Here is a 13,310-nt window from a genome sequence, read left to right as displayed (position 1 = left end):
AGCCTTGAGCTTCACCAGTGCTTTCACTAAAAACTGAAAGCAGCACCAGAGCATGTCACAGCTTTAGATTCAGGGCCAGGACTTAATAAGCAGCAGAGACTGTTAAAATGGAGTTAGAAGAAGGTAGAAGAATTTGTAGGTCATAAAATTAATAACCAGGTGCCCAGCACTGTTCCTTTGTTTGGAAGGTAACAGGATCTGTTATCATTAGTGTTGTCAACTCATGGCACCTGCAACTCATGAAATTAATTCTTAGAATCAGAGACTTTTAAACATTATGGGTATTTGCTGAAGATAAGGAGCTAATCAGAACATAATTCAGAAGAACTCCCATTACAAGGCGTTAAAGGGGAAAATTTATCAGGAAAGCAAAGCAAAAGAGAAAAAGGAATCAATCCATTCCTTAAATTAATGGGTTCACCTTCTCTTTCTTACCAACTCTACCAGATCCAAGTGACTTCATTCAAAACTGAAGCTTCCCATACTCAGAAGTCTCATATCTGTTTGGGGCCAACTGTTAATTAATGGGCAAAACCAGAACTTGCATTGAAATAAAGTCAAACAGCCATAGGAGTTAAACCAAAACAAGGACAGCAAGCTGCGTGCTTCTTATAAATGCACTATCCACTACAAACACTTCAGAGCATGGACACCTGGCACTGAGGTGAAGGGAAGAAGTCATAAATAACCTTACAGCCCAGGCTAGGAATCTATTCCACCCTTATTTTTCTTCCAACAACAGCTGGTAGCAAATGGTTTGGAGAACACCACTGGAAGGCAAGGGAAGAACAGGCTGATCATTCCTCTGCTATTGGTACTCAGCTCATCAGAAGCCAACCCTGCCCTCCCTAATGCAAACAGTGGATATTTTTTTTTTTAAGGACAAGAGGCCACTCAGAGTTTTTCTGCAAGATGGCAAGTACTGTGGCTCTGATCCTACCCAGCTTTTCAGCAGATGCTTAGAGGTAAACTAAGGTAGAGTTTAAAGAGACATTAAGTACTGTGCTTGAACAGGATCAGTTTGCTACCTTGCAGAATGGCATATATGTTAAAGCATCCCATAAAAATTACAGTGTCATCTGAACAGTTGTCCAGTGCAATCGCAAGTGGCTCAGTCCAGAGCTGCATTACACAAAGACACATCTTTCCATAAAAAGAAAAAATAAGGCACATTTATCTACTAAGTCAGAGTACATAAAATTTGCATTTTCTTTTCAATTGTTGGTAAGAGTGCTTTTTTGCCATTTTACCTGGTATTTTCCAGGATGCTCATTTTCTGTGCATCTCACTATTCAAACATTTCAAAGAAAGCCATTTACTCAATAGGGTGTATGAAAGGACCCAAATTTCATGATGTTTAAAATTCCTATTTGCATTTCAGAGTCATCTGAGAAAGCACTACAAGCTCCAAAACAGAGCTGCTCGTTTTAGCTTTAAAATAATTTGATTTTTTTTGAGAACAATTGTTTTCTAGTAGCAAGAAATGCAAAACAAACTGTAATTAAGTTATTTATATTTTCTGTTCATAGAGCCTTTTCTGAAAATAGCCCAAGTACTTTGAACAGAAAAATTATGAATAGGAATAAAAATAACAGTCTACATGAGTCATGCCGCTGAGTTGCTGAACATCCAATATTCAACATACTCTTAATAGTAGATTTGGAATGAAGAAATGGTGAAATGAGTCTCAGCTGGATGCTCAGAGCCTGTGTTCATTCCTACAGCCAAAACTCAAGCCTCCAGACTGTTATTCTTCCAGATCCTGTGAAGATGCAGTATTGCACTAGAGGGTTTTTTAATTTATTTACCTGTGCATTTAGGCTTTTTCCCTAGAAATGCAAGTCATTTTCTGAGGCATGGTATGTTCTCTTAAAAAAGCTTTTGTTATTTCTTTTGTCTTTTTCCCCTTTTGTGCATTATCCTATGACAACTGTAATCCTTTCTGTTGGATCCGTTGGTTCCCCTCAATCCAGAAATCACTCTGACCAGCATATCACTTCTTGTCCATGTGAGGAATACATAATATATCAGTTTTCATACTAAAAAAAAAAGCTCAGAATCACTGGTAAAAAGTGTAGTAAAGGACTGGGACCTATATACCCCAAAAGAATTGAGAACTAAAATTAATTACTTTCTTTTTTTCCTGAGAAGGCGAATTGAAATAGTTCATTGGTTTGAATGTATGGTTCAGATGTTGCAGGAAAAAAAAAGCGTTTGCAATACCTGCTCTCCATCTTAGCAACAAGAAAGCTTCCCTACCTCTTCTCAATTCATGGACTACCTTGACAAAGAGAAAAGCAGGTCTCTGCAGATTATGGACTAACACTAGAGAAAGCAAGGAGATAACCAGTAAATACTAAGGTTGCAAATAAGACAAAGCCATGAGTTTAGAAGGTAGAAAGGAAAGATAAAACAACTGGTTTAATAAAAAGCCTTACTAGAGATACATGAGATTCTTAATCCTCAAGTCAAAACTGCTACAACATTAACATTAAAGGAAGTTAAAATACAAATGAGGAGATTAAGTTTGATATTTTCCTAGAAGTTAACTGCATTATTTCAGCTGGAGAATCCATGTCATATAAATTACAGGTTACAATTCACCAGGACTACTTCTTGACAACTTCTAAGCAACTGTACAGATTATATGAATGTGTATGTATGCTCATGCATTCCTCACCAAAATATGATAGCCTATGAACTGGAACATAGTCCCCATTCCCTAAAAAGAAATATGCATATTCTCAAATCCAGTCTCAAATGAAAAAGAATCATCTACAACTACAAAAGGCATTCTTAAAAACTAAGAGTTATTTAAACTAACATTTGATGAACACAGCAGGAATTTATAGCTACCCTTCTGTAGCACATGAAAAACTCTTCTCCGATCACTAGTGCTTGTAACAAGCATTTAATTTTTTTGTAATGCTGCAAACAAGCTAATACTCATTTCCAGTCAGATATACTCAAAACGATATTCAGCAATGATGTATCTGCTCTTTGTGCTCCAGTCCTCACATTTTGAAGTATAGACTAGCATTTGAAGTTGCAATCAGTAACCACACAATCTGGCTTATATCTGCATCTGAATTCTGTAAAATAGTTACACTTTCAGCATTACCTACAGAAGCATCTAAGCTTGCTTAAAACTTGTGCTCCAGCTTCTGAACTCTGGCTTTCTTGTAACATGGTATCACCAGTCAAAACCAGAGTCCTGGCTCCCATCATGCCCTATGGATATAAAAAATGGCCAAGGGAAAAAAAAACACCCACAACAAAAAACCCCAACCAATCTTGAAATCTAACTCACATAAAATCAGTGCATCTAGTGAACTTCAGTTAAAACACTGCATTAAGCATACATAGTATAAAAATCAACAGAGAATAATATATATAGGGAATTGGACTCAATTATCTTTATGGGTCCCTTCCAACTAGAGATATTCTATGAATCTATGATCCCTATATAGAAAGTTTATGTGATACAATATTGAAGAGTGTTCAGCTACATCAAAGTTTTCCAGGTTTATACAACTGTAAAATTCATGTCAGAGTATAACTATGGGTAGTGTGGCTACTGTTCACTTCTGTCCTTTTAGCCCCCTTTTTTTTTTAAATATCAGAGGAAAAACATCCAGTGTATGTTCAGCCTTTTTGTCCTTAAAGTTCACTAAAACTTTTGTTTGCTACTTTGCAGTCTTACTGTTAGAAATCAAGACGAAGAGAGAGCAAGGAGAACATCTCATGAACTCCAAGCAGAGGATATAGCAAACTGTGAGGAAAGGTATGGTCTTTACTCATTGTTCTGTCAAGCTAAAAATGAAACAAACCCAAACCATACTAAATAATTAAAAGTGAGTTACCTGAAGCATGCAAATAACTATTATTAACTATTTGCTGTTTATGCTGGATTTCCAGACATCTGTCTCTTACTTTGTAAGGAAGCCAAGGTCTGATCTATGACATTTTACCTTATTTATACGCAGTATGTAACGACATCCCTACTTCTGTAACATAGCAGATCAAAATGAGCATTGTAAACCGCCTCCCTTTTTTCTGAAATAAGTTTTAAATACATCCTGTTCCCTCCCAGCAACTCTGTAATGAAGCTAACTGGCAGTGCTCAGCCTTACAAAAATAATAAAGAATGCGTATCCTCCCAAGAGTCAGGCAACTGTCTCTTCAGAATTGCTCAAACAGATAGGAGCACCTGTAAAACTGTAACAGACAGGAGGGTACCTTTTATGGTGCTTGAATCACTGCTTCCTTCTACATAATTTCATTCAATTTTTAACAGTGATTCAACAAGGACTATTAGGTATAGAAAAACTGCTTAGCTGTTGCAGAGGGACTTCATTGCAACTACTTGGAGCAGTAAACTACAATTTCTGCATCAAAGTGCTGGCAATCATCTGCATGTGAGCTTTTGATAAACACACTTTCAAGAAGAATCTCATAAATATGTTTACTAGAGTTTACACTTGGGTAGTTCCAGTGAGGAATTAGAGCCCCACGAACCTTGTGATTTCATTCCATCATGATGGCAGATGCCTCTTGCCAGCTGCGAACAGCTTGAGTAACAATCATTCCTTTTTCTCCTTGTCCTCTCCTTCCTCCTCAAGCCCTGCTCCTACTCTTGAAGAAGTAAATGCCTGGGCTCAATCATTTGACAAGTTGATGCTTACTCCAGCTGGCAGAAATGCTTTTCGTGAATTTCTACGAACAGAATTCAGTGAGGAAAACATGCTTTTCTGGATGGCCTGTGAGGAACTAAAACAAGAATCCAACATGAGTGTCATTGAAGAAAAAGCAAGACTGATTTATGAAGATTATATTTCTATCCTTTCTCCAAAAGAGGTATTACTTTCCCCAGTACATTCTTTGATGCTGCTTTGCACAGTTAGTTCTAGTGTGTTTAAAGCTACAACAGTACTCAGGGAGAACTTCCCCCCAGTATTCCACTGCCAACAAGTAGAGATTTAGGGAAAAAAGGCAGACCCATTGTTGAGGTGAGATGGTCAAAACTACTCCCACTGGCTGTAAGGTAGTTCTTCCTATGTTACACTGGCATGCTGATGTGAAATCTTTAATTTGAAGCACAAATATACAGATGATCCCTCTATCCTTGCTCAACTTAAATTTTGTTTGTTGAACAAATCAGTTTCTTTTTCCTTTGCACTAGGAAGGGGGTGCATTCATCTCAAAGCACAGTAACCACAAATAAGTGTTATTTGCAAAGCACAAATTGCTCAAAGAGCAACTGACAAAATATGGCACAGAACAAACACACTGACTTCCTGAAAATTTTCAAAACTACTTGTCACTTTGCTGTTAGCCAGTATGTCAAGTTTTAAAGATACCTCAGTTCAGTTTGAATATAATCCTGCCAAGTAGGGTAGAATTTTAAACCTTCTAATTTCCTTGCAAAACTCAAACTTAATTATTTGCAGCGCAAGCTATACTTAGGTACTTATTAAAATGTTGTTTAAATCTAGGCAGTCTATTCCAGTAATACTAATATCTTCCTACAGAGACTAGAGCCTTGCAGGAAAAAAAAAAAAAAAAACCAAAGCAAAACAAAAAATAAACAACAATTACATTACTTGTATGCTGTATGGAATCATTATATAGCCATACCTGTGGTTCACATCAATTCACCCTGCTTTTTAACACAAGAATTTGAATAAGCAACAGCTTCCAGGTTACAGTTTCCATGTGTCATAATGCTTACTCCATATTCAGTCTATTTCTAACAGCACTAACTCCCAGGGAAACAAACTGTCACAAAAAATTACAAATCCTCTACTACAGAGCATGAAGTTGGTCTGGAAATAGTCTGCCAGTCTCTCAGTAACGGGATTGCAGGCAGCCTTGTTCAAACTAAGATCGCCTCAGTGAGAACATTTCTCTATCCATACTCTAGAGATTACCACTTCCAAATTTCACTACAGTATTTTTTTTTTTTTGACTAAATAAATGTATTTAGCAGTTTTTACACTCCTGAAGGACACCAGCTGAAATGGTTAAAAAAAGACCACTTTTTCAGGCAATACAACCAACCTGAAAAACCATGTGTACTACTAACCACTATTATTTACGTGACTTTTTATTTTAATATGCAGGTCAGTCTGGACTCCAGAGTAAGAGAAGTTATTAACCGAAATATGCTGGAACCCTCACAACATACCTTTGATGACGCACAGCTTCAAATTTATACCTTAATGCACAGAGACTCCTACCCACGGTTTATGAACTCTGCTATTTATAAGGACTTGCTTCGGTCCTTATCTGAAAAACCCACTGAAGCATAGAATTTTTTCTTAAATGTATTTATTAAGAAAAAAAAAAAAAAAAAAAAAAAAAAAAGAACTCTAGGCTACACCAATCCACAGGGAATATAGAATTAATCAGATATTTACCTGAAAATAACTCAGGCAAGTTTTGCTACAGACTGAATGATTTAAACCTGCACAAGGCTCTGACACAATCACCTAACTACAGTTTCTGATCAAATTCAGTGTTACTTTGCAAAAGAGAATGAAGATGCAATGTTGCTGTTCAAAAAAAAATGCAGTACTTTTTTTCAAATGATGCAAGTCTCTTATATTTCTGAGGTACAAACACCAACTGAGCATGAAAACTAAATTTTATTTAAGTGGAGTGTTAGAATTTTCTTGAAAACCAAACTATTTCCCCCATCAACACCATGACGAAAGTAAAAACAATACTGTCAATATCTGGGTTACACTAGACAAAGTTTCACATATTGTACCTGGCACAGGTACACTCCACTTGTCTTGGTATATTTAATGCGTATATGGTATGCTAATGGAAATCAATATGGCAATCTCAAGCTTATGAAAGCTAACCGTTGAAATAATGCTGCCTATAAAAATCTTTTGCTGAAGAATTGTTATTTTATTACTAGAGTCTGCTGAAAGCATTTTTAAGTTATATTGTTGATATTTATAAAGTTAAATTATTTACTTAAGAGGAAGAAGAGTCTGGGCATTTAAATTCCAAAATAAAGCACAAGAATTCTCACATATTATTCTCTTCCCTCAGTAGGTAGATGTAAAAACCTTTCACTATTTGCTCCCAAGAGGATGGCAATATCAACCATCTTGGTTTTGTACATACTAAACTCTCCCATTACCCGATAGATCATGGGAGATTTCTATTACAGATATGCACACATTTAAGTGACAAAATGATGAAGCTGGAACTACTTTGTTCTGACACAGAACTATTTCAGACTGTCCAAAAGAAAAGCAACAGCTCCATCCACTAATAAACCATTTTCATTTACAATATCCCCAAAGCATTACATATGATTTCTGGTCCTATCTCCAAATCAATAACTACAGGAAGTACTAGGAAAGAAGTAAGTTGAATCTGCATAATCTATGTGTACACCTGTTATTAGAATAACTTATTTTAAATTACAAGATTCACTACAATTCCACTATATTAAACTTTAGAGTTTATAGTGGACTCCACTGATTTGCATTTTTTTCCTGCATGTTTACTTAAATGAACCAAGTCACACACGTAGGTATGAAAAGGACATAAGGGGAACAGAAAAAAAAAATACCCTAGAAAGGAAGAACCAGACAGGCATAGTTCAGTGACATTTACTGTAGCCTTTCTAAAACCTACTCTTTGCCTAATTCCAGCACTATGAAAAGCACTTCTCTAAAAAAAGGAAGTGGGAGTAACAAGGCAGAATTTAGGAGATCAGCTTGTTTCTTCAATGCACTCGGCAAGACATATATCCTCCCCTCACTGCATTTGCATTATTAAACAAATAATGGTAAGATTTTCCATTACATAGCACCACAGGAGATGACCTGATACACAGTAAGTTAACAATAGCTATGGGTTGGGTTGGAAGGGACCTTAAAGATCACCTAGTCCCACCCCCCTGCCCCGGGCAGGGCCCCCTTCCCCCAGCCCAGGGGGCTCCCAGCCCCGTCCAACCTGGCCTTGAACCCTTCCAGGGAGGGGGCAGCCACAGCTGCTCTGGGCACCCTGGGCCAGCTCCTCACCCCCTGCACAGGAAATAATTTTTTCCCTTATACCTAATCTAAACCTACCCTCAATCAGCTTAAAACCATTAAACCTTCCAGATAGAGCCCCTCTGCATCTTTCCTGTAGCCCCCTTTAAGCCCTGGGAGGCCACTATAAGGTCTCCTCAGAGCCTTCTCTTCTCCAGGCTGAACAACCCCAACTCTCTCAGCCTGCCCTCAAAAGGAAGCTGCTCCAGCCCCCCAAGCATCTTCACAGTCCTCCTCCTCCACACCCACTCATGTCCTTCTTATGTTGGGGCCCCAGAGCTGGACCGAGCACTGCAGGTGGGGTCTCATGAGGGTGGAGTGGAGGGGGAGAACCCCCTCCCTCGACCTGCTGGTCACACTTCCCTTGATGCAGCCCCGGACACGGTTGATTTTCTGGGCTGTGAGCACACATGGCTGGCTCATGGTCAGTTTTCCATCCACCAACACCCCCAAGTCCTTCTCTGCAGGGCTGCTCTCAATCCACTCATCACCCAGTCTGTATTTCCATCATCTCCTTCCAAAAACAAACCAGTACTCTACATGTCAACATAAAAAAGTAAACAAAAACTCAGACAGCAAATCAAAGTGCTTTTGCCCTCTTTAGCACGGCACTGTATGACTAAGTTAAGAGGAAGCCCTTCTATACACCACTACTTAAGATGGTCCAATTAGCAGTCAACACTGCTTAACTTACCAACACTGGGTATCTCAGCTGAATTTCCCGTAAATGTACCAAAAGCACTGTATCAATACAGTTTCAGTTCAAAATATTACACGATAGGTAGTAACTTCAACAAAACAAACCAGATATATCAGTAAGGCAGCATTCATGGGGAGCTTGCAGTAAGACTGACAATGCTGTACTTGTTTTAATCAGGGTGGCTAAGAGTGCTCTAAAACTCTAAGTTGACAAAATAAGTTTAAGTAGGTCACATTCAGCTTGCTGGAAAGATCAGACACACACATCAAAAACAGTTCAAATTGTGTCATTTTATGAAACTGAGGATTTAATTTCTTTTAAGTTAATTCTCTTCCCTGCAAAGATACCTCATTAAGAGCTGGAAGGCAGACCAAAACACTCATACCATATATCAAACAATGTATTCTATTTTTCTGCAAGAAAAAGTTGCAATGAAATTAGAGGGAGAGAAAGCTATCATGGTTTGGGCAGGTCTATGGTTAACATTAGATTATTAAAAGAAGAAAATAATAATTTATAATCTTATTTTCCATGTGCCCCAACTTCTAAGCAATTACAATTCTCCAGGAAATTTTCATTTTACTTCTGCATTACAACATGCTGACATTTGTAATGCACATCTTTCCCAAAAAGTGCTAACAAATTTTAATGCAGTGTTGTAGGTTTAAGCTTACGCCCAACACCAATAGCAGAATGCTGGTCCTTTATGCCCTAAGAGTATCTCTCAATACTCAAACAACCCACTCCTCTAAATATTTTGTTATTTTGAGGCTGTTCAATGCAGGATTTAATTGGGGGGGGAGGGGGGGTGGGGGGGTGGTGGTGCAGAAAGAGGAAAACAAAAACCCACCTGCACAGAAGGCAGGTTCTTAACTACATTTCATTACTATATACTTGCTCATTATGCACAAACTTTTTCCATGGCAAATACAAGCTGCACTGAAAAGTTGCTATAGACAAGCTGTTACATGAATAGCAGGAGAAAATCATATTGACACAAGATATTATTTATAATTCATCAGGTAAGAAATTATCACAAAACCAATTTATCCTAGCTTGAAAATAAGCATGGTTGACTTGTCTTGGTATTTATCTAACTGCAGGGTATCATTAAGCTTTAACAGCTTTCCAGTCCACTGGTATTCTTTCTTCAATGTCTGCACTTCGCAAACCAGGAACTCCTACAGAACATGCAGACTGTTAGACTGCTCTTTTCACCAGCCTGCTAAGCAGTATTAAAATTGCATGGGCTCCTTAAGCCAACATACTGTGCTTTACACTGACCTTTAAATTCCAAAGTCATTAGCACAATACAAATGAAGATTGCATATTTTTTCAAATATATCCTGAAGGGCTCTACTGTATAAGGATAGATTAAACTTTATCACACAATCATGTACTTATGCACTTTCTGATGACAAAGGATATCGGAAAAAGAGAAAGTGATGAGAAAAACTATCACAATGGGAAGTAATCTTTAAAGTTTCTTCTAAACAGTGCTTAAGAACATGTCTTCTACCATGGTATCAGTATCATTTCAATATTAACAGAAGATTTTCTATACTAATGAGGCAACTAAATTAATCCCAAGCCTTTTAAAACACTAAAACAATTCAAGATTAGTGATGATGCAGTTAAACTGAAACCGGTATACAGCTGTATGAACTTGTACTTGAAGCAGTAAACTCCTCAGGTTTATTTATGTGAATGACTACTAATGACCCATTTCAAACTGCATGCATTTGACAGGTAATACAACCCCTTAATGCAGAATGAAGACTTCATGTTGATGAATTTAAGTTCTACCTCAACTGGTATGGATTATAGGTTTCAATTTAAAGTTCACATACATGACCACAAGTGGAATCCTTAACTGGATAAAAAACAGGCACTTCCTTCACCGTGTTTGGGCAGTGCAATAGGGCTTCAAAGTGGGGCTCATGAAAGCCAGGATCACTGAGCAGACATTTACCTCCTGCTTAGTGCTAGTCAAAAAGAATCATTCAGTACAAGCAATTTTAAAACCCACGCTTCCTCCTGAGCAAATTAACAGAATTACATATAACGAAATGCCTTCTAATGAAGGATCCAGAAATTGTGTTTTCTGAGCAGCAGAAATCTCTAGTCTTCCTTACAGAAGAGAGGCGGCATCCTTAAAGATCTACACAGACACACTTTAAAAGGAATACGGACCCCTGTTTCTCTACCACATTGGTGTAGAAACTAGCTTAAGTTGTAGGGCAACTATTTTCCAGTCTATCTTTTATCTGAGAGGATACAAATAGCAATCAAGGTAATAAACAAACCTGCTATTCTTGGATGGGAGAGGTTCATCCCCAGTTCTGTCAGCAAGTTTCACTGCGTAAGAAATACAAATGTACTGGGTCAGTTGTAGCACAACTGCAGCCCAGTAAATAAGCCAGTCAGGGAAACAAAATACTGTCCTGGTCCCACCTCTACATCCTTCAGACTACGCATCCTCTCTGATAGTGGAGGGCAATTTCAGACAACTGGGAAAACTGAAGTACCTGTTGAAAAGAGGTGCAAAGCTCACTGCTGGGCAGTTTTATTTTTGGATTTGGGTAGACAAAATGGAGCATGAATAGAATTTAGGCACCTATGATATTTTTTGGCTCTAGTTCTTGGACTTCACCTTTCACTGCAAGAAAGAAACTGTCCTTTTTACCTCAGGGACAAAAAAAGAGAAAGTCTAAAGGCCGTTGCCCAGCCATATGGTAACATTAGATGAAACAACATTTTATTTGAAATCCTACATCACAGAAAGCGCTATCACAATTCTAGTTCTTTTAATAAAGTCCAGATATAATTTGGTACGTACAGAAAGTCAATTACTATCTCTTCCTCAAAAGGTAATTCTCTTAAGTGTCACAATCAGGCATAAAGATTAAAGGGCACTTAGTATAAGAAAGGTCATGCAAACCAACCTGTGCCTACCCTGTATATATGCTGTGAAGAGCAGTAGAAACTTAGGTCTACTTGCATACAGTTTGCAATAATTTTTAACACAATTTTTTTGACTTGCTCCTTTAGAAGGGTCCCCAAGAAAAGCACTGTAATTGATATTAAACATCTGTCATTGGTTTGTTGCTTTCTTGCTGTCTTAAACAACTAGAAAAAAACCCCAACAATTACGCATCATCAAGTAACTCTTAAGATGCAATCTGCCACAGGACATACACAGGGTAAAAATAAACCTATTCTATTAGTAGAAAAAAAATAACGTTGTCTGAATTAGGGAATTAATATCAAATCAATTCAGTTAAAATCATTTTATATAAAGTTATGCAAGAAACTTTAAATGCTGAACAATTTTCTGCCTAAAGAATGTTTATATCTAAACTACTTCTACTTGACTATTTTTCCTTTCAGAGGAGCCACTTTCCCTTCCTTCTACAAGCTGACTGGAAAAGCTTGTTCTGTAAAGAATTTACCAAACACTTCTCGTCTTGCTAAGCAAAAGTGCCATCATACTATTTCCAACTCATTTGTTATAATTGCTACTATCACGCAAAAAATATTCAGCATAGAACAATGTGGGTTTCCTTTATAATCAAGGCATTTATTCTCCAAAAATCACTGATACTCTTCCCATCCTGCCATGAATCCTTTACACATTGCCGGGATAGACCTCTTCAATCCCAGGCTTCGATAAACTACTACGATAAAAATGCTATAAATTTAGGTATAATGAAAGAATTTAATCTCTTCTAAAGATGTTGACATTTTTCCTTGAAAGCGCATTCAAAAATACTTCTAAACATGTGCACTGTTAATCTAACAAAGCAGTATTTATATCATTCCATATATGGAAAAGACCATAACTTTAGTAATTTATTCTCACCTGCATGTCTATGATTGAAATCCAATATTCTTGTATCTCAAAACTCAGTTCATGAACAAAATTGATGTCATTTATATGAAGCAAATTTAATATTACTTCCCCAGTCAGTTTATGTTGTGATGAATTGGTTGGCTGGTGTTAATAAGACAGCCTACAACACAATGTCTTTTCTTATTTAAAGTCTAAACCAAACTTGGCTGTCAAGCACATTAAGCAAAACTGAACACTCAAAATAAGATTTAACCAGCTATTTGAAGACATTCCTAGAAATAATACCTACTGATAGAATGTAAAATACATTCTTTGGGTCATAAAATATAATGAATTAATCAAAGCTGTTTACATAAATAAGCTTAACTAACCATTGTAAAAAAGAGGTCATTATATCCACTAAGTTTCCGAACTCCATGACCACAAATTTAGTCCTAATTCAGAAACAGTACATACAAACTAGAGAGTTAACTAAATTGTGATTTAGTTAACAACTGAGTTTAATGTAATTAGATGAAGTTACATACCTTTTCTCTTTGCAAAATTAGTGAACACAGCAGCAAGAAACTAATTCCATTCTTACAACTGAACAAATGTGGAGAGATAAAATACATATGGGAAGAGCGTGTATGGTTCAGACTGCAAAAAATACAGTACATTATTCACATAGTTAGAAAAAAACAAGCCAATTACCCAGATG

The 13,310-nt window shown here is 37.2% G+C and overlaps 1 protein-coding gene across 4 annotated transcripts in view; it reads left to right on the top strand.

The window, feature by feature from the left end:
* The window catches only part of RGS20 (regulator of G protein signaling 20), a 42,170-nt gene extending 35,126 nt beyond the window's left edge, over positions 1-7,044 (top strand). For all 4 annotated transcript variants that reach the window (XM_032987458.2, XM_042786191.1, XM_032987459.2 and 1 more), the window contains exons 3-5: positions 3,698-3,784; positions 4,623-4,857; positions 6,123-7,044. In XM_032987458.2, coding sequence (XP_032843349.1) covers positions 3,698-3,784; positions 4,623-4,857; positions 6,123-6,311 — 511 coding nt within the window. In that variant the 3' untranslated portion in view covers positions 6,312-7,044. The remainder of the gene's footprint in view (positions 1-3,697; positions 3,785-4,622; positions 4,858-6,122) is intronic.
* The last annotated feature ends 6,266 nt before the right edge of the window (positions 7,045-13,310 follow it).

Source organism: Tyto alba, unplaced genomic scaffold, assembly GCF_018691265.1.
Source record: "Tyto alba isolate M040663 unplaced genomic scaffold, T.alba_DEE_v4.0 Super-Scaffold_9, whole genome shotgun sequence".
In the NCBI taxonomy this organism is placed as follows: Eukaryota; Metazoa; Chordata; class Aves; order Strigiformes; family Tytonidae; genus Tyto; species Tyto alba.
This window is presented reverse-complemented; position numbering and strand designations above follow the sequence as displayed.